This window comes from Notothenia coriiceps, unplaced genomic scaffold, assembly GCF_000735185.1.
Source record: "Notothenia coriiceps isolate Sejong01 unplaced genomic scaffold, NC01 NC01_scaffold00022119, whole genome shotgun sequence".
Classification (NCBI taxonomy): Eukaryota; Metazoa; Chordata; class Actinopteri; order Perciformes; family Nototheniidae; genus Notothenia; species Notothenia coriiceps.
The window spans coordinates 45,378-70,546 of NW_011354820.1; the positions used below are offsets into that span (position 1 = coordinate 45,378).

Here is a 25,169-nt window from a genome sequence, read left to right on the forward strand (position 1 = left end):
GTACAGAGAGATCCTTAATGAAAACCTACTCAAGAGCACACTGGACCTCAGACTCAGAATGGGAGAAACTGCCCAAAGATAGGTCTGCCAAGCTTGTAGCATCATACTCAAGAAGACTTGAGGCTGTAAGTGCTGCCAAATGTGCTCCAACAAAGTATTGAGTAAAGGGTGTGAATACTTATGCACATGTGATATTTGAGTGTTTTGTTTTTAATTAATTTGTAAATATTCTTTTAAAACTTTTTTCACTTTGTCATTATAGGGTATTGTGTNGGAGCCTGAAACGATCTGCAAAGAAGAATGGGAGAAACTGCCCAAAGATAGGTCTGCCAAGCTTGTAGCATCATACTCAAGAAGACTTAAGGCTGTAATTGCTGCCAAATGTGCTCCAACAAAGTATTGAGTAAAGGGTGTGAATACTTATGTTTATGTGATATTTGAGCGTTTTGTTTTTAATTCATTTACAAAATTACATTATATTTTAAAACGTTTTTCACTTTGTCATTATAGGGTATTGTGTGTAGAATGTTGAGGGAAAAAATGAATTTAATCCATTGTGAAATAAGGCTGTAACATAACAAAATGTGGAAAAAGTGAAGGGGTATGAATACTTTCCGGATGCACAGTACGAACAATCAGCAATTTAAGAAAGAATCATGGGAAAGAGGAAGTGCCCAACATGCTTTAAATATTTTACTATTTATATTTTTCCAACCTCTCTTGTCGGCAGTTCAGTTGAAGTTTCACTTTAATTTTGCCACAAAGCTTTTGGTGTGAGCCAAGTCATTCAAGGCTTCATGTGCTGAGGAGTTCACAGTTTTATGTTCAGGATCTGGTTAGCGCACACGGTTTACAGTATTTTAGTCTACACTTTAAACGAGTAGAATAAAGTGATTTAGTTTGACCCTTTAAGGACTGATTGAAATCTGAAGGTAATGTCTGTTGATAGATGGTGTAACTTGGCCTATTTTAAAGAAACCATGCCTTACAAAGTTATTACCTCAAATGTCTATAAGACACTAACCTTGGTGGGCAGGGGGCATTCATCCAACAGAAGGGTTATCACTGCAGGGCCAAGCGGGTCGTCCAATGGGATCACTCGAATCAGAGACTGGACAACTTCCAGCCAACCATCATCTGTGGGATAGGAGACAAAGAGGTTGGTTTAAGACTTAACAGATTGGACATTCCTCCTTGTTTGAAATATAATACACACTTAGAGCACACACAGGCGTTTCCAACATTAGTCCCATTATCCAGTTTACTAAAAATAATTAGAAGGATATCCCTTTGTGTGCAAGACAGACCGGAATAGGAGATGCACCATAATTACTGAAACATTCATTTCCTGTCCATTAGATGACTCAGTAAGAGTCTCTCTCTACCACCATCCCTTCTGAAAGCCGCAGTGAACGGCCTGATGAATAATGTAACATCATGGCACATGTCAAACAGAAAGTGACTGGCTTTCTGCTTGGCTGCCTTTAGGGTTCAGTATCTGCAAGCTCATATCCGACATGGCTGTTGTCAAAGCACACAACACCACGCCTTGTGAGCATCAAACACCATATGTGCAAACTCAAGAATTCATAGGCTACTGAATACAAACAAACACACAGCGCATGAGAGCATCATGTGCCATGAGAAAAGCACAAACACAACAGACCAAAAACACACACAAACATCCACTAAAGTTTAAACCCAAACCAGAATAAGAATTAAACCTGTCATTCAAACCAACACAAACAGCAACCGAACCATTTTCCACTGTAAATATGACAACATTGGGAATTCGATACAGTGTGTCAACAGCAAATGAGGTCTGTGGATGTTCTGAATTAGGCCTTATAACGATTATAGCCTTTTCATATTAACACATGTGGGATATGTTGATAATATTCTCAATATTATCTTTACCTCAGTTTGTGACATACTATCTGGTGGTTTGAATTAAGCGTCAAAGAGGCTAGGAGAAACCGTCACTGAAAAGAGGAGCGCGACTGTCTGCTGCTTACAAAGCTGTTATATCACTACCTCAGCAATTCTCAAAAACATCCCCAGGGGGATGGGACAGCATATTCTGAAGGGAACTGTTTAAATTCCTAGGACTGCTTATCAGTCATTCTAAATGACGCATCTCCGGAATAGTTTAACATCAGATATGGACAGGTACAGTGGATACTTTCATTTTAACCTGAGGAAACTATGTCGGAAGGATTGTGCATATCACTACCGAAGAAATGGTTTAGTCATGATGAGACAACAACATCAGCCACCTTCAATTCACTTTTTCTGACAAGACTGCGTTTCCTGTGGTACAACCTCTGATCCTTTCAAAACTAAAGAAGAGTGCTTTTTTATCACATCCTGTCACATTTTTTGTATATTGTTTACTTTTTGTTTTTATTAACTGGACGAAGTGCTCTCTGCCCAGTGTGTGAATGTGAGTGCTTCATTTTCATCCTTACCCGTCTCTGCCATCTCGTGCAAAGTGATCATGGAGTAAGGGGGCTCTTGGTCACTGGAAAAAGAACAAGAGCATCATTTATTGACAACTGGTTACTCACTTATTTGAGCGCTATACATAATAAACTCTCCTCAATTGAACACAATTTTCCCGAAGCCATAATATCGGCTTAATCCTATCGAAATGAGACCCAAAATCATCGCCATTTTATATAGTTTCTAGAATTGTTCAGCTCTACTCTGCTCTATTTTTTGTGATTTATGGCTTCATTTATGTGCATACACAGAAGTAGGGTTTCTCTGTAGAGAATTCAACCAGAGAGTGCATAATGATGACACTGTGATCACTGCATGTGAGTAATAATGATGATGAACGCCTTTGTTTGTTTCTGTGATTGCAGCAATGGCTGTGAACAGACATGGTATCCCATGGGCAGGTCAAGGCAAGCATAAATGATTTATCTCCATGGACGCAGTTTTTAGATGACGCCGCCATTACTGTTGCATTTCATGCCCCATTACAAGCTGAGGTCTGGTTTCATTTTGAAAGCCATAACTTAATACTGAAGCTTAATTTTTCTTTCAAGAAGCGGCCTGGTACGTTTAACTATAAACTTGAATTTATGAACAGTCATGTGACAAGAGTTTGGAAATTGGATCGTTGTCCTCAAAAAAGCATTCATGTAGGGAGGAACATGGGGCTGCACAGCCTTGTGACAAAGGCCCTCTGGACATAATTCAACATTATTTAAAAGTGATAAAAAGACCCCATAACATAAGAGATGCTTTGTTGGCCAGATTCATGAAGAGGAAATTAATCAACACCAGAAAGGTTCATGCTGAACTGCATTTCTATTAAAAAGAAAACGGCTAATAGCTCAGTGGAAAGGGAGGAAGAAAGTACTCCAGCAGCATCATCACAGTAAATACAAATCTTGCTTAATCATTGCAGCAGGTTATCACTACACTACAAGGAAGGAAACATTGTGAAAAGAACAATGACTCAAAGTCCTCTCTAAGGAGTTCTAACTATTTGAAGCCACAGGTAAAATTCCAAATACCTGCTGCTTGGAGCACTATTCAAGTTAAAGTGTTTCAGTCTTCCAATCCCTAATCCACATCTAATTGCGACAACTTTAAGTACTTACATTTTCAAAACCAAAATGACGATAGTAGTATTTCACATGGCTGAATTCCCAACAGACATCAAAGTCAAATTTATAGAAAAACGATTTGAAACTGTACAGACAACTGACTCTATTTCATCTTTATCAATATCATTACTCTCATGAGACTTACTTGTCTACCAGTGTCCTGATGACAGCCAGTGTGTCCAGCACCAGACCATCCACATTCTGCTTCTTCCGTCTTGGTTCATGGGGCCCTCGCCCTCTGCGTGGAGGCCTGACGGGGTCCCTGGGTCTGCTGCTCCTCACTTCTCCGGCATCAACACCCCCGCCGGTACCGTGGTCCACCCGCCTAGCCTGTCCTCGGGTTGCCCTTGACGAGCCATGGTGATGATCTTCCAGGTCACTATCCTCCCGGCACACACAGCTGTTACCCATGGTTCCAGTGCCGGAGACCACACTCGCAAGGGTCTCCCTGAATGGACAAAGGCAGTTGGAGGAGGAAAGGAAGAGCAGAACCTGTGCGAGGCTCCTGCAAGCATAAAAAGTGATCCAGGTGGCTACTATCATATCATTTGGAGAGCTTGATTTTGGGATATTCTTGTCCCAGAAGGCTGGGTGGGGTCAGCATGAGCAATCATACTGTTGCCAAGCAGAGATGTGTGATTGGTTTGTGATTATAATGCCAGGTAAATGGAGCAGTAAGGTACAGGTGATGCAACAAAAAAAAAGTTCTGAACATCATATACAGCCAAGGCTCAGGTCCAGTTCTGATCCAGGGCTGGAATGGCTGTGGAAACAGAAAAGAGAAAAAGTGAAATTCACCCCCCAACTTTAGTCTGTGAGAGCTGTTTATTCAACTGTTTAACAGCTGATAACCTTTTTAAGCCTTAAACTAGCTGAGGTTACATACCCCACGAGATAAATGTCAAGCCTGAAAGAAATACAATAATATAAAAAATAAAGTGAAACCAAATCAGCATTTGTCCATGTTGCTGTTTATTTATTGCACAGTGGCCGACCGATGTCTAGTATTTAAATAGCTGTGCTGCTTTAGCACATAGCCTCAGTATATCAGTTATGAGATCGTCATGTACTAAATCACTGGGACGTTATATTATTATACACATATAGTTTAAGTTACCTAACTCGCAAGCTAGCCACCCATCAAAACAGGCATTAACATGTAGCATTAGATAGCAGTTCCACATAAAAACCAAGTCTCACCAACTCCCCTTATTAATTTGTAGTAACCTATACTGATTACATTTCAATCCAAGCGTATACTTACGTTATGAGTTGTTGAAAAACAGCAGCATATACACACAGTCGAGCAAGGCCAGATAGTTTACAAAACAGACAGCTAACTAGTAGCTACGTTGTGTTGTAGCTAAGCAGCTAGCTGTTAGCCCGGTTAGTTGGACACTCCTCTGATCCTACTGTCAAACTACATAAGCAAGCTAACCTGGTTAGCATTGAGCTACACGCGATACTCAAACCCCGGTGGAGTCCAGGGGAACCCTAACATGACCCGTCTATGATCCTTAACACTCCTTTACTGAACTCTAATATATCACACTCATTGGACGACCAGGTAACACGTCGTACACATGTTAACGTCGCTACACCGCTAGCTGTTTGCTAAGTTCCGTAGCATTGGCCATCATCAGCTGTAGCTGCGGAGGCGCGGCTGGCGGAGTAGGAGGAGGGTTTATGTGGAACACAGACGTCAACATACAGTAAAGACCCCTTTGTGTTAAATACAAAAATCTGTGTTTCTTTCTTGACCAACGATGTATTTGAAACCTACTGAAATATCTTGTGTATGATATTTAAATTATAATATTGTTTGATGACAGAAAAAATATGGCGGGAATCAAGCATTAAAGCAACAAGTTATTACAATATTTTGACTTGAGAAAAAAAGCTGCATAGCCTACAGTAATTATATTAGACTACAGTAAAAATGTAAACCCTTGAAATGAGAGCTTTACTTCAATGTTTGAATAATATATGAAAGAAAATTCCAACAAAACCAGAAATGAGATGAAAGCGAATAAATGGCTACCAGACATTGCGAGGGCAAATGTTCCCAGTGTACGTGAACGCAATCATCAGACACTACAAGGACTGAAGTAGAGGAAAGCAAAACTAACATCATGTATTTTTAAGTAGCTTATAGAAAAAGAACAAGCTCCATTGCAAGATAAATATCATTTTGTAAGGCATTGCTGTTACATACCAATGTTGGATTTTATTATTTGTGTATATATAGTCAAGCATTCAACGTAAGAACACCCTGTTATCATTTATTTATTTATAAAGATATGCCAGGCAATATGAGGATGGAAAGATTGCATTTGTACATTTGCATTATTTAAAAAAAACCTTGGAGAATCAGCTTGTTGGTCATTTGGGTAAATTAAAGCAAGATGTAGTGTTACAAATATGTGACATGTACAGTCAGGGCTTAACTATTAACTGCTTTAATATCACCTGTTTAAGATGTAGGTGATTGTCAGACATAAATATTTTCTCTACAGGATTCAACGAAAAGAGAAAGATAGCTGTGTGTTAATAAATTGCTTAGGCTTTCATTTCCCATTTACATAGTGATTTATTCTAAAATTCTCATGAATAAGAGAACACAGCTGAATTGACAGTCAATCATGCATTTAGATGGTGTTCTGTAAATCGGGACAGTCATACACCTTGCTTCGGTCAAGAGCAGTATTGAGAGAGTTGTCACGAAACAGCCCAGTCTTTCTAATTTCCTCAGTGAATTTTTGTGATTTAGGGTAGAAAGCACGGCGCGAGGTTCCAGAGGTTTGAGTGCGAAGACCATAGTCACTGGAAGTTGTCCTGTACAGTGGGTTCTGGGTCTTGGACCACAGCGCTAGGTGTCTTCCTTTCATTTCTGAAGTCAACATGCAGGAGAAAACTGGGTTTCCAGGATTGGCACACTGCTCTGTATTTTCCACCTGCTTTTCTTGAGAAGCTGACATCATTGCAGTGCCTGTAATAAGAAATGTACATCAGAATTTTAAAAAAAACACAGCCTTAGTACATGATGATGCAAAAAAAACAAGCTCATTCTGAATGAATGTCTAAAACTAGCAGGGCTCTGAAAAACTGAGGTGCTCTCTCATTTCGCTTGAAATAACCTACATCTGTATAGATATAGATGGATTTGTTGAGTCTTTAACACTGAACGAGTAGAAATAAATAAAGTAGTCCCATATACTTCAAAAGAAAAAACTTGGTCACACCGAACAACACTGTAGGGATATCTCCATGGCAAGATGCTAAAATACCCTTAATTAACTAAGCTTATTGTTGCATGTAGTACAATTGTTATCAATTAAATAAAGTTACCTTCAATTGCAGTAAACCAGAGACAAGGAATGGGACGTCTTTTTCACAGGAACACAGCTCAAAGAAGAGTAATCTGGTTACCAAGGGGACCGCAAAACAATACGTGGGATGGCCGTTTATATTCGTTGGAAACAGGAGGCGTTTTATTTCTGTGGAGCCTTTTGTACACTGGCATAAAACCGTCATTACACATTATTGTTGTTGTCGTGGATTTTGTTGTCGTTCGTAATTGTATTTTTAATGGATTGTGAGAAGAATATGTAGAATGTATCTATGTGTAACGCATACAGTAGTTTCCAATTTTCTCCAGTACTTGAAGGCGTCATTAATCGACATCATCACCAGGCGCCGGATGTTTACGTATAATTACAATTACCGCACTACTTCTGATATGCATTGGTGAAGCGGTTAGAAGTAAATAAAAACCTTCTGAAAACTACAAACTGGAACCACATACTTTTCGAATACATTGTTTACCATGTATTTCTGACCATTTATGGTTGTTTGGATGTTAACTAGTAGCAGTGAAGCAGGTATCTGCACATTCTGCAGCAGTGTGTTCAGTGTTGCAGTTACCTTGAAGCTAACTAACTCTGTCAGAGGAGGCATTCTGAGAGTTTGAACAGGGCCCTGCTCGGAAGATGGACAGTGAAATCCAACGAGATGGGAGAGTCCTGGACCTCACTGATGATGCCTGGAGGGAAGATAAGCTGCCGTATGAAGATGTCACCATCCCTCTGGTATTACAAACACATTCATGTTAGCAACAGCATCTTATATAGTCTGTTTAAATTTTATAATTATTTTTGCTTCCCCTCAAATATTCCGATTTCGTCTTGACACTATTACAATGTTGATTTAAGTATAGAGTGAATTGCTCCTTTTATTCATGGCATCCTGTCTGCCCTGTTCTCTGTCAGAGTGAATTGCCTGAGGCTGAGCAGGACAATGGAGGTTCCACTGAGTCTGTGAAAGAGCAAGAGATGAAGTGGACAGACCTCGCCCTGCAGAGCCTGCACGAAAACACACCGAGCACTGGCAACTGAAAGTCTAATGTGGAATCAGACTGTGGGACATAAACATACATGCAGGTGGACACTGGATTCAGACCCATGCAATTCACCATCTGTTTGCATTTTTACTGAAGTATATACAACAAGTTCCAGCTAAGCAGGGATGAGGCAAAATGTATGTTTGCATTGTTATCCATTCTTCATAAATAAATTGTAATAGCATAAATGGAAAAGGGTCACACAATTGCCTTGCCACTGTCATCTGTTGAGTTTTTTGTCATTTGCGGTTGAATCTGGAAAGTGAGGACAGTGGTGGACAAACACACAGACTGTGTTCGATTAGTAAAAAAAAGCGTCCATCAATCCTATTACAAAGAAACATTGCCCTGATTTTATGAAGTTGGGATTCTCAAATCAGAGATCGCAACAAGAGCTTGGTTAAAACCCTAACACATACAAATTAAGTATGCCTTTACTTTGCTGGTTTTTATTCAATGCAGTATAGTGTTATTTCCAGCCAACTGGCATGTCACCATTATCTTTTACAAAAACATATTTCCCCATAATTATGTTTTATTCATATTTTAACAACTTACTTACCAACTCACTTAGTTTGAGTTATTTGCATCTGATTCAATTGTCTCTTTCCTAAGCGTTAGAGTGACAAATTGATATCTGGATCTTCACTGTGTGTGTGCAATGTGGTCCTGTGGCCCCTTCCCCATCAGGGCTGAGGGGTTTCTGTAGGAGCCCCCGATACGATCCCAGAGCGTGAAGTACTGTCCGTAGTTGTAGTTGAAGAAGAGATGATGGTCTACGTGGTGAGCAGCACCATTGATCAGACATATCAGGGGGCCGGGGATGCGGTAGTCTCCATCGTGTATGGAAATGGTCCAGATGTTGACAAAGACGAAAAGTGACAGATAGACCGCCTGTAATTCAGAAAGTCCCAAATGTCACTTAAAACGTTTTACAGTTCATTCAAGTCTTGGGCAAAAATATAAATGTTACCCAATTCACAAAATTCATATGCTACATCTCCAGCAAATCTCACAAACATGACTGTGAAATATGCAGTTTAACTTGTAGTCCTCATTAGATCAGCACCTTGTGGAGGGGGAAGATGAACGGGTAGATGTGATAGGGAAGGCTCTGCAGGAAGCCGTCCAGCGGGTGGAAGGCATGGCTGGCAAAAGGCGTAGGGATCTTAAATATGTGGTGCTGCTTATGTAAATGCTGAGGGGGGAGAAACACAGTCTGAATAACAGGAATGTTTCAGTCAGAAATAACACATATCAGGCTCGGCTCCCAAGGTACATAAAGTGGTGAAATTAGAAAGCATGGTGATTCCGGATGGAAACATTAAAGTAGTGAGGCGGAAACACATTTTAAAATTGCATTTAAAACTAACATTAAAAAGGAAAGAGAATAAAATAAACATAAAACAAGCTAATATAGAATAACACAGGTATAAAATACATTATTACAAGTTACAATGTGAAATATCAATAGTCCAATTAAAAGCAGTAGCAAAAAGAAAGGTCTTCAGCCTGGAGTTGCAGCGGACCTGCAGGTTTATCAGGTCTGAAAACAGCAGCTCACTGAGGAGAACAGATGACGAGAGCTGTGAGACTCAACTTAAACATTGTTTTAAAAACAAAACAAGCTGAAATGCTCAAATGTTTGGTAGAGCTGTTAGATGTTAAATCTCAGTGGGTCCATCACAACAACTGACCTGTTTCATATACACTCATTTAATAAATGTTTATATAAATATATAGTTTAGAGTTGCTACGAACCAGCGATTAACATGCTAAGGCTCACCTTGTAAGTGCTCTTATGGTGCAGGAAGCGGTGTATCCAGTAGATGCACATGTCAGTAAAGAACAAGAAACCAGCAATGCTCAGGAACACCCCGGGCCAGCCTGAGAAAGAAACAAACCAATGGCTAATAAGTCTCATTAGGAATCATTATGTATGACCTATTGCAACAAAGAAGTAATATTCCATTAGTGACTATAATTAGATAACCTTTAATTTCACCTAAGGTTCCAGCCTGGTTTTTAACGGTTGTCTTACCCAGAGAAGATTCGCTGATGTTGTCGAAAAGTTTGCTGTTTCCCTGGACCTCCCAGAAGAAAATGGCCACTGTTGGGAAGCTCATCCAGAAAATTGAGATGATTGATAGTTCAATCTCTTGTTTTACCTGGTTCTGTTGTTGGATCAGATAGACAAAGTTAAGGTTTGGGAGAAGTTTGCTTTGAATTGTCACCAGGTCTGCAATAATACATCTTTCTTTACATCACACATTTTATTATATAAGGCTGTTAATTTAGAGTCATGGCTTCAACATTGACATTTGTATTTTCCAAAAGATTTTGCCATTTGATCATGTTTGCCCAGATGCGATTGTCCTGGCATCAATTTGGTCATTGCTGCTGTATTGTGTGCTTCATGAAATGTATCAAAATCCATGATGTTAACTATTGACAAATCTTGGACTGTGAAAAAAAAGTCCTCCTTAGATTAGTAAAAAAGAAAGTAATTAAAATGTAGGGTTTCGTTTTATTTTCAAAGTGAAGTGGCACATAAATATATAAGAGGGCTTATTGTATGGCAGTTTTTGACACATCGATTTGGTTTCCTAGGGAACATTTGTAAACCAGGTCAAAAGGTTAAACAAACAACCCACCTTGAGAAACAGTGGATGCATCATGAGTTTATGGTCAAACACGTAGTAGAAGTTGAGAGCACCACAGCCCAGGAAGAGCAGCACCGCTCCCAGGTTGGTCACCAGCCACAGGCTGACTATCTGACGCAGGGCCCCCTCCTCCGACCACGAGGCCGGGTAAACATACGGAGTGAAGATGGAGCTGTCAGCAATGTTAAGCACATGATCCATTGCACAATCTGCGAAAAGAGCAACATTTAAACCATGACGCAGCTGACTAAAGATGTGTGTGAAATAGTTACATTATACATTATGTCCCCTCATGAACTTATGAGGGGACATAACTGGATACAAATATGTCAAAAACGTAGTATTAATAAATGTTTGTGTTAAATATTATCAGTCAGTTTCTTTGAGAAGACACACGTGAAAACCAGTTAAAACTCAAATGATATTTTACCACACTGTGGATACTGTCCATGCTTTACATGGCAGAGCTTTACATTTATACATTATTTCTAAATGCCTTCTACTAAGACTTACCTGCAGCAAACAGAGCCGCAGGTAAAAACACAGGGATAGTTAGGACAGTGAAACAAAAGCATCATACCTGTATAAATGGCTAGTCATATATACTCATACTCATGCCATAACATCTTGAAACAATCTTTTAATACAACTGTTGGCTATTTTTTAGAATAATTTCCTTGTTAACTGGACTCCATCTCTTTGCACTGCTAGTTTCTGGGGTTATCAAAAGCTGCATGATGTGCTCTGTTTAACATGATTAATGACCCTCACACCCAATCAGACTATTTAACAGTGATTCACTCACACCTCTGTTCTGGAATCAGTCTACCATACAACCAAAGATAAGCTGTACATATTAATCTGCTTGCAAGTGAAGTGATGTCATTCTAGCAATATCTTAGCTTGACCTTTTTTACCTTTTTCGAGGGACTATATCTGATTTAATTAAGGCGAGACACTGAAGGCAAAGAAAGTATCCTAAAATACACATTGAGATGTTAATTTTAATACCTTTGTCTATTTGTGTCTGTAGATTTCCCCTAAATTCATCCAAATTAGCATTAGATCATGTCTCATTTCCATATTCAAACATAAGGATATATGAGAAACAATTAACTCGATACAAAATGTGTCAGACATTCTAACTAATTCACTCATGTCTTAATAACTAATAACTCAAATTATTTCAGTTTTTAACCCTGTGTTTGCAGGAAATTCCCAAAAGCTGTTTGATGCTTTCAAAGAGTATCATGCCTGGCCTTTCAAAGAATCCATCGTATAATATTGCTGCTGAACTGACCTGCTTTAGGACGTCAAAAAGTGTGTGCAGCCTCCTATCAAACGGACTAATCCTCCTTCCTTACACAGCATATCATTTGTGACTGAAGGCAAGTGAAGTAAATTGTTTAGTGGCATATGGACCACTGCCTGATTTAACATGCATTCAAAGAAAAAACGATTGATTGCGTCAGGAGGCTTGGGGGTGTTCGAGAGAGACGCATGCGGTCTGTGGAATAAGAGCCAGCCTGCTCAGCAAATAGCAAGGAGCTCAGTGACAGCAGGACTTCTTCCAGTCAGATCTGTGCTTTTTTTAGTTTGAGTGGCATCATCTTTCTAAAATGATTACTTTTTAATTATTTTCTTATTTCAATATTAGGAATTGTAAATTGTGATTACAAGAAACTGAATGTCCTTATAATAATACAAATGAATTACATGTTTATTATGTTATAATAGATCAAATGAGACAAGTGAAATCATCTGATGACTTTATGGCATTACAGCAAATAAACCTTGAAATGCCTTTTTTTGGTCTGTTTTAATGCAAGGTAAAATAGCTTGTAAGGGTTTTGAGCATGTCATTCAGGGTCAGCTATGGTAGTTATGGATCAAATTACCCATGCCCTTTACATACACACGTGCACGTTCATCATCCAACACGTAAGAATGAAGAGTTTGATCAGGACCAAGAAAAATATTTCCCTCCTAATGATTGTACATTAGATCTGTCTTGTTGAGGATCCGTATATTTCACAACTTCCAATCTTTAGAATACAAATGTATACACTGTCAGAGCAAGAAAGAAAACAACATAGTTTACAATTTATGCAAACAAAGTGCAGCATGCCTTGCTTGCACATGCTTTTGGCATCCTACACTTTTCCATTCAATAATTTCTAATTGATAAATTATTCATTCATAGCCTAGCTGTTGCGTATATGTTTTTTCTGCAGATGTTACAATGCAAGGTCAAATGTAGATTAACTTTTTTTGTATGGGTACCTGAAATACCAATGGTTCAAATATCAAGTTTCAAAACTGTTGCACAAGGAACACTCTTATTGTCTAATAATGTGTAAACGTTTCCCTCTAGAGTTCTCTGGAAGCAACAGCACCTCTCTGTGCAGTGTGCACGCTCTACAATCAGTGACATAGGATTCATAGACACAACATGAATGATAGGCTACATGATCACTTTCTTGAAAGCCAGAACCTTTATATTATTGTACCATATAAGGAATCAAGACTCGATGATGTTCAATCATCGTATACTTTACTCCAATACTTTTATTTTGCACCTTAATTTACTTTACAGATTTTGATTAATTATTAAAAATATAATATAACACTTAAAGACTTTAGTTACACCTGGAGTAAATTCACAATTTACCCTGCAGTTTACAAAGTCCTTCAAACTAGCTGCACCTTTACCAGCTTTGATAACACTTTAATGCATCAATAATTATAATCAAAACATATCATATATATTATTCTGAAATTGACTTATTTGCATAATAGGCCTAAGTACTTTTACTTTTGGTACTTTAAGTAGGCTATATGTTGATGCTCATACTTTAGTACTTTTACTTGTAACATTTTGAATGCAGGACTTTTACTTGTAACATAGACAGTATTTCTACACTTTCGTAATTCTACTTTTACTCAATTATAAGATCTCAGTACCTCTCCGACCTCTTGGTTTGAGTAAACAAATAATACTATAAAAATGTTTATACCTTTGCTGTGTATTTACTCCTGTGGACTGTGATGTATGTCTTGTAATTACTGTAGTTGGGGAAAAAAGTTGCACTCAGCTCTAAATCATTTATTTCGGTCCCTTCCCATTAGTCAGCTCATTACCATGAACGGTCTATTCTCCTTGCGCACAAGTTACGACATGTTTAGCAATAACCTGTGTGGAAAAACCCCAAGCCGGAAAGTGGCGAGCGCAAAAAAAAAGAAGGACAATGCTGCCTTCAAGACCCCACCACAAAATCCTACATCCTAGCACAGTGAAGGTAAAAAGACAACCACCTGTTGAATGTGTACTAGCTAAACGTGACAAACAAACATCATTTTCATACAGCCATAACTGGGCTACTGCTGAAACGTTGCTGTCTGGTTTGTAGGCTGTAGTCTCTGTAGTATCAAGCCACAACTTGCATGTCATGTGCTATCGTGAATAAGATTTATCCTACAGCACATCGTACGTAAAGGCAGCATATTACAATGGTTTATTTACTTTGGTTTGCTAACGAGGGCTTGTTGAAGCAGCCGGGTGCAGAGCAGCGGGAGGGGGCGCGTTTGGCAGTTTGTTTTTGCCGTGTGCAGACACGGACCCTAAAACACCGAGGAACATTACAGAACATGCCTTTTGGTGAAGGAAACAACTGGACCGAAACTACACGCATGCAATGTTCATCTTGAATAGTTAAAACAAAGTCACTATGACTTGACATGTTTTACTGTCGAGAAATAACCAGACTTTAAGACCAATGTGTTTATGTGTTTATAATTATACAATTCCGGAACCCATACGGATCACATGGTCAATTAACAACAGTTGAATGTTATTTGATTGTAAAGGCATATGCAATGTAGCTTATATATTTACGATAGCCTTTGTTTTTGTTTTTTAGGCAAGGTCTCCTAAAATACAACTGACCTTCAGAATAAAAGAAGGGAATTATAATACGGTTAAAATATGAATGAAAAATGTTTTACAAAATCATGTGCAATACACAAAGTGACAAACAAATAACCCTTTCAAAAACTAAGCATAGGCTATGTCATGTTAAAAAACGATTTATTTATAATAAATAAATTTAAAAACAACACGTAGGCTACTATTATGCTTTTGGCATTCAGGATGCATTTGATGGTAGCTTATCCATACCTCTTTTTCGAAACCAAATGTTTCCTAAAAAACTAAATTAATTTAACTTTAATCTTTTTTTGCACCCGTGAAAGCATGTCGAGTAAGCATTCGTCGTAAATCCGTGCGCAATCTAAGCACATGATAGATACAGTTGGCTTATGTGCCTATGTATCGTAATAATATCTACACATTTACATATCCTCCAAATACGGTGCTTAATTCTTCACTTTACTGGTAATTTAGACAAATTTGTTATAAGAGTCCCAAGGTCTCACTCAAGAGGAAATATTACTACTAGTGAACTATTTTAACCTGTGTCACTAGTGTATTGTATTGCTCTTGGGGCATGAAAAACAAGATTAGTTTATTTTTATCTAGTTTTTTCAAATTTAGAAAAAATATGTTTTATATGTCCACTCAGGTGGATAGTAGGCTATGCGTTAAAGTCTAAACTGAAAACTTGTACATTTGGAAAAAATGATAAAGATGTGTAAATTTAAAAATACATTACAATAACTTAAGTAGCCTATGATTTAAGGCCCAAAAAGATATTGCAAATGAAGAATTTTGAAGAAGAACAGTAGCAGTAACAGTATGCATTTTAGTTGAAATATAGCCAGTGATGCATCACGTCCACTTTAGTGGACAGGCGAATAATCATGATTTCCTGCAAACATAAAATCAATGCTTTGAGAATGTATGAATGATATGATTCCTTAGTTGTTACTTGATGTCACCTAATGTTTTATACAGGGAGCGCTTTCCATGAAAGGATTGGCAGGATATCGGCAGGTGACTTGGTCCATCTGGCTTTCTCTCGTGCATCTTGGTTTAGAGACATTTATCATGCACTTACACTGACTTTCCACTGAGTGGCAGCGTGTGGGTGGCTGATGGTGCAACTATGCCATCAAACCCCATGTATAAGAAAACACCTTTTGAAAAGCTGTCCGCTGTAGTAGCCTCTATGCGTGAAAGGGTCATGTTTTTCTCCGTGTATAAAGTGTAAACACATTAATTAGTGTTTCAAGGGGGGAGGAGTATTTTTGTTAGGTGCACACAAAACGCCAACTCCTATTGGTCTCGGGAGCAGAGACATTCCTCCTGCTCTGAATGCCTCATCATGAAGTCGTGTGCACAAACGTCTTTGTAATCATCTACTACGTGCCCGCGTGCAGCGTGACAGGCGCAGTTTGCACCCTGTCCTGTTGTTCCCAGAAGGCTTTAAAAACACCGCCCATCTTCCAGAGCTCACAAAACACTCTCATCTCAGACCAAAGACCTTCTCACGAGGACAAGAGGCATCACCTGAGAACATGGACCCTTGCGACTGCTCCAAGAGTAAGTGTTGTTTACGGTGTTAACGTTTGTATCAGCTGAAACGTTAATGTTTTTCTTTGTCTACTGGACGATATGAAGCTAACCAGGCTTTATTTTTTTTTCCAGGTGGGACCTGCAACTGCGGAGGATCCTGCACTTGCACAAACTGCTCCTGCAAAAGCTGCAAGAAGAGTAAGTCAACACATCCATAAATCGATTACATAACAAGAGTAATATATTTGCATTATATTGTCCCTCAGAGTGCCTATTGGGTGCAATTGGTCCTCTTCAATGTTTTTTACGATGTTATGTTTCCTTTATGATTATAGTTGATGCTGAATGTACACGTTTGTATCCGGTATAACCTTTTTTGCTTAAGGCAACTGCCCAGGTGGCTCCTATTTGGCTAATGAGATGCTATTCAAAGTTGACCGAATGTTAGCTATTGTCTTTGGCTCAGAAGCAGTTTTTATTATCATACTACTAGTTTAACCACATGAAACTACAGTTTCTTAACATTTTTAGTACGCTGGCATTCCATGTGCATAAAGTTCAACTGTGGCATTGAAAGGCTGTAGAACCTAAGGAGTATTTGGTATATTAGCTAACTGGATAAAGGTGACAGCTGCCTGAGGGTTTTTTCTTCCTCAGACTTAAGATGACTTAACTACTGGGCTGACACAAACACTATTTCCTTCTTCTTGCAGGCTGCTGCCCATGCTGCCCATCCGGCTGCACCAAATGCGCCTCTGGCTGTGTGTGCAAAGGGAAGACTTGTGACACAAGCTGCTGTCAGTGAAGGACCTCTGCCCGCTTCTGCCTTTTGGGGTGGAGCCCTTATGAATACCTTGACTAAATTTACTGTTGTGAATGTCTTCAGAAAATGATTTATTTCTTTTTTTGTACTTGTTTTCAATGTCGAAATAAATGAATTTACTTGATATTATTGTGCTGTCTTGGTTTAACGAACCAGTGTGTGGGGGGTTCCAAGCTTGTGTAAAATGAGCTGAGGTGTTGAGCTTCAGATGTGCTGCTGCAGTATGAAGTCATCTGACCAAGGTCAGCCTCGCATGGAGGCAGAATACAAAGATGAAGTTCTGTGTTAATGTTCAATCCCGATTTTACCATCTGAGGGAACTGTTCCTTTTTCATAAGATATATAAGTCAAGCCAAAAGGAATACTTGATTCTGCTTAAAAAACTAAAGTGCCAAAAGTTTATATTCCCAAAAACATTTAATTAAAAAATAAAGCAGTGCCATTTACTAGAAGAGCAAGTTGCAACAATGATTAAGTGAAAATGTTGACCTTTGGTTTAAGTCAAAGTATGACCACACCAGTCCTGCTAACAGAGGATGTAGCTCAGTGGATAGTGTGCTGGACTTCGATTTAGGGGATAGCAAGTTCTAGTCCCACTGCAGTCAGCATGTCGTTGAGTCCCTGGGCAAGACACTTCACCACAAATTGCTCCTGTGGGGATTGTCCACACTGAAATCGCTTTGCATAAATGCGTCAAACAAATGACATGTAATGTGCTCCATAACACTCAAAAGCTGAAGCTAATACATTCATCTCAGTGGATGGTAAACATGATATTTTCCAATTTTATATTGCAATGTAATCCATCAGATTTACCAGGACTATCAAACGTCCCGAATGTGATATGCATTTATTTGTGGCGGGGGGTAAGAAATGTGGACATGACGCAACCAGATGGTTTATTTACCCAGGGCTCAGCGGAACAAAAAGATGACCCAAGTTTCGGGTAGGAACAGTAACAGTGACGGACACCGGAAATGTTTCCTCGTATCCGTGTTCAACCTATTCAACAAGGCAACATTTCAACCAGTGTTTTCGTCGTCATGGCGTTTTAACATCAACATTTAGTTACACACTTCTAGCTTTCTAACATATTTTAGTGTGTAAAGATGCCGAAAGTCGTGTCGAGAAGTGTGGTGTGCTCGGACACCAGAGACCGAGAGGAGTACGACGACGGAGAAAAGCCTCTCCATGTCTACTACTGCCTGTGCGGGCAGATGGTGCTGGTGCTGGACTGCCAGCTGGAGAAGCTGCCCATGAGACCCCGGGACAAAGCCAGGGTTATCGATGTGGCCAAACATGCCCACAAGTTCTGCAACGTGGAGCAGGACGAAAACGCGTACCTGAAGAGAGCCGATGGCATCGAGAGGCAGTACCGCAAGAAGTGCGGCAAGTGCGGCCTGCTGCTTTTCTACCAGCACCAGGCGAAGAACCATCCGGCCACCTTCATCGTGGACGGAGCCGTGGTGAAGTTCGGCAACTTCGGCAACACCAGCGTCTACAGCCAGAAGCAGCCGGAGGCTCCCAAGAAAGTCCGTGTGATGATGACCAAGAGGACCAAAGACATGGGCAAGTTCAGCTCCGTCACAGTCTCCACCATCGACGAAGAGGAGGAGGAGATCGAGGCCAGGGAGATCGCGGACTCCTACGCTCAAAACGCCATGGTGATTGAGAAGCAGCTGGAGAGGAAGGGCATGAGCAAGAAGAGGCTGCAGGAGCTGGCGGAACTGGACGTCAAGAAGGCGAAGATGATGAAGGGCACCCTCATTGATAACCAATTCAAGTAGAGGAGGCTCAGTGACACTGACACAGGCTATCCTCTGGAGATCCTCTTCAACAGTGGACCCATGTATTATGTCCAGTGCAAGACAGAAGTATGTCAGCCTGTACTGGATATCTTGAGTACATAGAAAGGACAATATTGAGAAACCTCTTCACGTGACTTAAACTTTTTGTATGTGTCGCTTTTTTTAAGAGGTTGTAGACATTGTTATTGTTTAAAAGTTGTTTTTTACATAAATTAAAAGACCTAATGAACCGTTTTAGTATTTTTTCAAGCATTTGTTCTGCTTGTATTTTTTACCTTGGTGTCCGGGGCGAGCTTAAGTCTTAAGATGTTGTAAATATTGACCTCTAGAGCAATAATCTCTAATCAGACAAATACTGTGTAAGATACTTGTGTGTTGGTGTACACTTCTCAAACATATTAAATATGGCTGTGAATGATCACTGAAACGCTATGCTAAAGGTCATTTTCATGTAAACTTAACTGAGATTTAAAGATAGCAAAAAAGAATTGGCAACAATTATAATACACCATTTTAGTAATTTATCAAGACAACATTCCAAATGTTAACTATTGGATCATTGGTAGAAAACACAAAGTTATTGAAAGTGATTGGCTTAGGATATTTTGATGAACATTTTTCACTGTATTTGATATATAGTTAACAAAATAGTTAATAGAATAAATAATCACATAAATGTGTCAATATTGAAGCTAATTATTTGTTGCAGCTTTGTGAACGGCACAAAAAAAGGCTGTCCCTGAATCTTAACTCACAGAAGAAATGTTGTCTTGTTGCAGTACATTTGTAAATGATTAAAATGATTGCACAACATTATTATTATTATTGCTTGATTTAATTCAGCTGCCTCAGAGTCAGGGAATGGTTAATATCATTGCAGACACCGACTGGAGCAGTTACATCTATTATTTGTATACTCTGATGGTCCTAAAATGTTGTTTTTTAATCTATATCTGAAGGAGTGCAGCCACAAAATTCAGATTTTCCAATACATTAACCACTACAGAATAATGTTTAACTACAATCTTAAAGTTGCACACTGTACAATTACAAAACGAATATTACGTCTTTCTTTTTACCAATTTCTTATTGAAATAAAAATAAACAATATTGATGATACCACCATTCTCTGCTCCCATCATAATCTTGGCGATCTTGTTAAAATTGTGAATGCAGAATTAGAAATACTAACTGGTTTGCAGTTAATACATGTTCCCTTAATGTGGCAAAAACAAATGACATGTTATTCAATACAAAGTCTGAGAGTAGAAATGACTGCATTATACGGATTTGCAATACTGAGATAGAAAAAGTTGGTGCATGTACATTTTTAGGACTGCTTGTTGACAAAAAACTCAACTGGAAGCACCATATCAATCATGTACAAACTAAACTGTTAAAAACAATAGGTATTTTGTATCATACTAAGAACATTCTTGAAGAAAAATACTCTTTATAACAGTCTATTTCTCCCTTACCTTTACTGCTGCTCCGAAATATGGGGAAACACATATTCAACAAATCTACAAAAAATAATAACATCCCAAAAAAAGGTATTACGAATAGTCTGTGTTGTTGGTGAATATGAACACACAACTCCCATATTTAAAAAAACTCAATCTATTAAAATGTATAGACATAGTAAAGCTTAAAACAGTACTGATTATGCACAATATAAAAATAAGTGTTCATAATGTTTATATGCATACATTATTATTATTATCATTATTCATTTGTTTTTTATACATGTGTACATATGTATTTATATATAGTATTTTCTGTTTCTAGTATTTATATATAGTATTTTCTGTTTCTAAAATGGTAGTTGAAACTGCTATTGACATGTGCGAAAAAATACCCCATATCTAGTTTGTCCTATATGCATTTATTTTTTATCTAGTTTGTCCTATATATATGCATTTATTTTTTTCTTGCCCAACTTTTATTTATTTATTTTTCTTTAGTGTCTTTACTTCTTTGTACTCCTTAATTTCTTTGCGTTTTTGACGCAATATTGCCAATGTTATATTGATGCCAATGAGGATTCAGGGCTACTTCCAATAAGCTATGCTTCAGCCCTCCCGCTTCTACTAATTGTGTTCATTTTGTGTGTATGAATTATACTTCTTTGTTTTTGTATGAATTTAGTAGAATAAATTATTTTAAAAATAATAATACAGTACATGACACACTTAAGGTTTTTTTGGGTCACAAAATTCCTTATTGGTGAAATGTAGGAGAGTGTCTATGGCAGTTCAGACCCTAAATGTGGGTCAAAAAAACAAATTAGGAGAACAATGTGTTTTGGACTGGATCAAGAGTGGCCATAGCTGATGTAGGCTATTATGTATTTAGGGAGGTAGTTCAGTATAGGCGTTTTTATTGTCAAAGAACGCAACTTAAAAACATGTTCAATGGTTACATAAATGCAATGTTGATGACAGCATATCGCATCCTGACTAGGCACTCATCCGCATTCATTTGACCTTTGATTTAGCGTATCCGTGTGCAAACTGAGCGCATGACTGACATGAGTGTATTAATTAAGAGATGTGCGCATACCGAAATGTTTTCCAAAATACAATTGCCTTTTTTCTTCCAAAACAATAGGCTCCGTTTATCACTACTGACAGAACACGTTAGGGAATGATACAATGGGAGACACGGATGTTATTAGGGTCCCAAAGGACTCTCTGAAAATAAAATAGACCCGTGATGAACTTTTGTTACCTGTGTTCTACTGCCATATAACCACTGATGTTTTTCTTCGTTTGTAAACACATTAATTATTCCGAGGTTTAGTGTTTCAAGGGGGGGAAATGGGGTCTTATGTAAGGTTCAGACAAAACGCCGTCTCGGGAGCAGAGACATTCCTCCTGCTCTGAATGTCTCATCATGAAGTCGTGTGCACAAACGTCTTTGTAATCATCTACTACGTGCCTGTGTGCAGCGTGACAGACGCATTTGCACCCGGTTCTGTTGTTCCCAGAAGGCTTTAAAAACACCGCCCATCTTCCTGAGCTCACAACAAGCTCTCATCTGAGACCAGATACACTGCACCTACTCACGAGGACAAGAGAGATCATCTGAGAACATGGACCCCTGCGACTGCTCCAAAAGTAAGTGTTGTTTACGGTTACGCCTTGACATTAGTCGTTAAAAATAGTATGATATCTGCCTGGACGATACAGTATAAAGATGACTTGGTTTTCCAGGTGGGACCTGCAACTGCGGAGGATCCTGCACTTGCACAAACTGCTCCTGCACCAGCTGCAAGAAGAGTAAGTCCAATAACTCTACACGTGGGGAGGGATTTATTGAAATATAAATACTATTCACCCTTCATAGTGATGGAGACGGTTGGATGCAATATGGCCTAACCTCACACTCTTTTCACGATGTTATATTATCTTAGCAGCTATATACAGCCCAAAAGGTAACATGTCAGTGATGTACGGTTTCATTATATTTCATCACTTGCTTTTTGGGGGTTTTGTAGTCTGTATCTGGTATCCCAGATCTTGTTTTAATTGCTGTGAGCAACTGCCCAGGTGGCTCCTATTGGGATAATGAGCTGCAATCTAAAAGTGTTAATGCTCAATTTTCAGATGTATTCTTTTTAAATGGACGGCTGTTCTGTATGTGGCAAAAGACTAACTATAGTATGGAAAGAACAGGCTGTACCATATCTAGTATCTGCTTTAACTCTCAATATACCCACATGCAGTGTAAAAAGGAATTGACCCTTTTTTATTAGTACATTTTCCCATAGGGATTTGCCATTTGATTTAAAAATGTAATGTTGGATAAATGCCCAGATTTCAAGCTTTAGACCAGTGGATCAGATGTGGCGTCTTTGTTTTTCATTATAAATAAAATATAGTCTTGGGGCACCAATAGGTTAATGTCCTGGATTTAGTGGGCAGCTTTCTGTAGTGTATGCCCTGGACTAAATATTACTTTTTGCTGTTCTGTCACTTAACACATATTTTTTATTTTGTATTGCAGGCTGCTGCCCATGCTGCCCATCCGGCTGCACCAAATGCGCCTCTGGCTGCGTGTGCAAAGGGAAGACTTGTGACACAAGTTGCTGTCAGTGAAGAACCTCAGCCTGCTTCTGCTCTTGGAATGGAGCCTTTGTGAACTACTGTTGCAAATGTCTACAGAGAATGGTGAATTTTGTACTTGTTTACGATGTTGAAATAAATGCAGTTCCTTGAAAATCTGCTGTCTTGATTTGGCTTAAAGAAATCAAACTCGTGTATAAGGTTTGAAGCCTTGGTAAAATGAGCTGAGGTGCTTCAGATGTACTGCTGTAGTCAATGGCCCAATGTCACCCTGCAGGGAGGCAGCACACAGTTTGCTGTTATGGCAGCAATGGTCAATCCTGATTTTTAGGATCAAGGGAAAATTAATTCACAAGGTGATGAACTCCATGATCAGACACTGTCGAAACATTGATGCCTCAGACTAGTGGTGCTTAAAATCCCATTGCCATTAAATGGTTAGCCAGTTACTACTCTCCTTTGCCTCCCATCACTTTAAATGTAGGAGGAAAAAATGAAAAGCTAAATAACAGATTATTTTTACTTCAATTTGAATATGTCGGGTTTTCACCAAATGTTGTATTTTTTTTAATTGGCCCTCAGAGTGATGCACATACCTATGGCACATCCTGATGGTTTTGAGTTATCCACAATGTTGAAGGTTAAAGATCTTTGTGATTTGAAGTAAACATTACACAGTCTGTTTTTGTGTTGTATAACAGTTATGTGTACTGTATTATATAATGGACAAGCTCTCAGGGTTTGTCCCCACATAGATCTGTCCAAACTAAGCAACAGAAGTTAGCCTGGAAGCAGCCTTTCATCAACCGTCAGTGCGTTGTGATCAAGCTGCAGCCATTGGTTTCCTCATGAGGCAACAGCATTAATGAGCATTGGTATGAATGGCTTTCTCCATGTGGCGATCCATCAGACAGTTATTCAGCAAGGACGTCTAGCCTCATCTAAAGACTTGTTTCAGGAGTTTTTCAGTGACTGAAAATCAAGTCAACTTGCAGAGATGTGTGGACATCAATCTTATGGTACTTTACAAAGAACATAAGAGCGATGGGTTCTCATAGAAAAGAGAAAAAGGCGTATACTTTGTCTCTGTGTTGGAAAGACAGTCAAAAATTCAGTTAGTCTAATCATTTACATATTACTTAACTTAGTATGTTTGGTGCTTATGGTTGCACTCTATGATCTTGTGAACAATTGACCTCAAAGGTGTATTGCAGTGTTGCCTCACAAGCTGGCACTGAACAATTAAAGGGTAAACCATTTGGTTGTGAAATGTTAGACACAACAAAATGCATCTAAAAGCAAAAAATATTACAACAATACAGTTTAAAATAAATACAACTTTTACAACGGTATTAAAAATGTACAACGTGAGATTCTCTTAAACAAATTGGGACTTCCCACAAGGCACAGAGGATGGAGGAATTGTGTTGATAACTATTGGTCACTTTTTCGTCAAGCTGTAAGCATTAAAGTTAGATATTTGTTTTATCAGAAGCAGAAGTAGACTATTGTAATATTCTCAACTAAAGATCATAGGATTTGTTGTTTACAAGAAGCATTTCCAAAACCTGAAAACCTTTCAACTCCTTTTGTCATTTGAACTTTGATATCACATGTTTTAATACCAAAAGCAATCAAAGGTCTTGCAAATAAAACCACAGAAATGATAAATAATAGTTCCTGCACTAGTGTTTGAATTTGGGGTATTATTTATGTTAACTATGTTCTCAGTCAGCCCTTGCACTGGTTGTTCTCCCATCCAGCAGGCAGAGCAGCGCGGTTTGATGGATCGCATTGGAAGAGGACGAACAAGACCGACTTCCGGCTCGGACCGGGTATCGTCCAATCAGCATCGACTCCAGAAGTGCCGGGGCAAATAATACTTTCATGCATGTTGTGCTACTGCTTAGCAACATTGAATAAGAGTTAAACTCTAAATACATTCACCCGAGGAATACAGACAGGAACATACTTGCTTCAGTCCTACACAGCAGGTAGGAAGTGGGTCTGCCTCCAATTCAATATTCACTTTTCAACTTCTCTCAACTGCGAGCATGTGAGAGACCGTTAGCAATGCAGCCTGCTAGCTCTCTAGTGCGCCATTCTTTTTGAAATAAAGCTAACTAATGTAGCATACAAGAAAGTTAGGCCCGGGAAATACGTTTTCTTAATAAGAGGTTCTTGTTATATTTGTAACTTTGTTATTTATGTGCCCTTTTCTAAACTAGTTAGCCAAGGGGTTAGCATTGTGCTAAAATAATGTGAGTACCAGGGCAGTCCATGCCCGCGCTGTAGTACGTCAGCTGTCAAGAGCGG

General features: G+C 38.8%; 4 protein-coding genes and 1 long non-coding RNA gene across 6 annotated transcripts in view; 3 read left to right on the forward strand and 2 right to left on the reverse strand.

The window, feature by feature from the left end:
- Positions 1-5,296, reverse strand: part of rspry1 (ring finger and SPRY domain containing 1) — an 11,939-nt gene extending 6,643 nt beyond the window's left edge. The window contains exons 1-4 of the mRNA XM_010780686.1: positions 4,885-5,296; positions 3,766-4,383; positions 2,469-2,521; positions 1,025-1,137 (exon numbers count right to left, since the gene is read on the reverse strand). Of these exons, the coding sequence (XP_010778988.1) occupies positions 1,025-1,137; positions 2,469-2,521; positions 3,766-4,163 (564 nt within the window). The 5' untranslated portion in view covers positions 4,164-4,383; positions 4,885-5,296. The remainder of the gene's footprint in view (positions 1-1,024; positions 1,138-2,468; positions 2,522-3,765; positions 4,384-4,884) is intronic.
- Positions 5,297-7,283: 1,987 nt separating this feature from the next.
- On the forward strand, positions 7,284-8,214 carry anapc13 (anaphase promoting complex subunit 13). The gene is made up of 2 exons (XM_010780670.1): positions 7,284-7,708; positions 7,889-8,214. The coding sequence occupies exons 1-2, from the start codon at positions 7,610-7,612 to the stop codon at positions 8,012-8,014; spliced, it is 225 nt and encodes a 74-aa protein (XP_010778972.1). The 5' UTR covers positions 7,284-7,609; the 3' UTR covers positions 8,015-8,214.
- A 100-nt stretch (positions 8,215-8,314) lies between these two features.
- LOC104953696 (lathosterol oxidase-like) lies at positions 8,315-12,275 on the reverse strand. Of its 2 annotated transcripts, XM_010780671.1 has the most exons (6): positions 11,983-12,275; positions 10,674-10,891; positions 10,061-10,193; positions 9,806-9,906; positions 9,089-9,217; positions 8,315-8,913 (listed from the first exon to the last, which is right to left on the reverse strand). In XM_010780671.1, the coding sequence occupies exons 2-6, from the start codon at positions 10,881-10,883 to the stop codon at positions 8,665-8,667; spliced, it is 822 nt and encodes a 273-aa protein (XP_010778973.1). In that variant the 5' UTR covers positions 10,884-10,891; positions 11,983-12,275; the 3' UTR covers positions 8,315-8,664. The 2 variants fall into 2 exon arrangements, with proteins under 2 accessions (XP_010778973.1, XP_010778974.1); XM_010780672.1 differs by lacking the exon at positions 9,089-9,217.
- Positions 12,276-13,966: 1,691 nt separating this feature from the next.
- LOC104953697 (uncharacterized) lies at positions 13,967-17,102 on the forward strand. Its single transcript, XR_799254.1, has 4 exons — positions 13,967-13,981; positions 15,595-16,182; positions 16,288-16,353; positions 16,869-17,102. It is a non-coding gene; the product is annotated as an uncharacterized lncRNA (long non-coding RNA).
- An 806-nt stretch (positions 17,103-17,908) lies between these two features.
- Positions 17,909-19,602, forward strand: steep1 (STING1 ER exit protein 1). The gene has a single exon (XM_010780674.1). The coding sequence runs from the start codon at positions 18,088-18,090 to the stop codon at positions 18,763-18,765; it is 678 nt and encodes a 225-aa protein (XP_010778976.1). The 5' UTR covers positions 17,909-18,087; the 3' UTR covers positions 18,766-19,602.
- Positions 19,603-25,169: the final 5,567 nt, after the last annotated feature.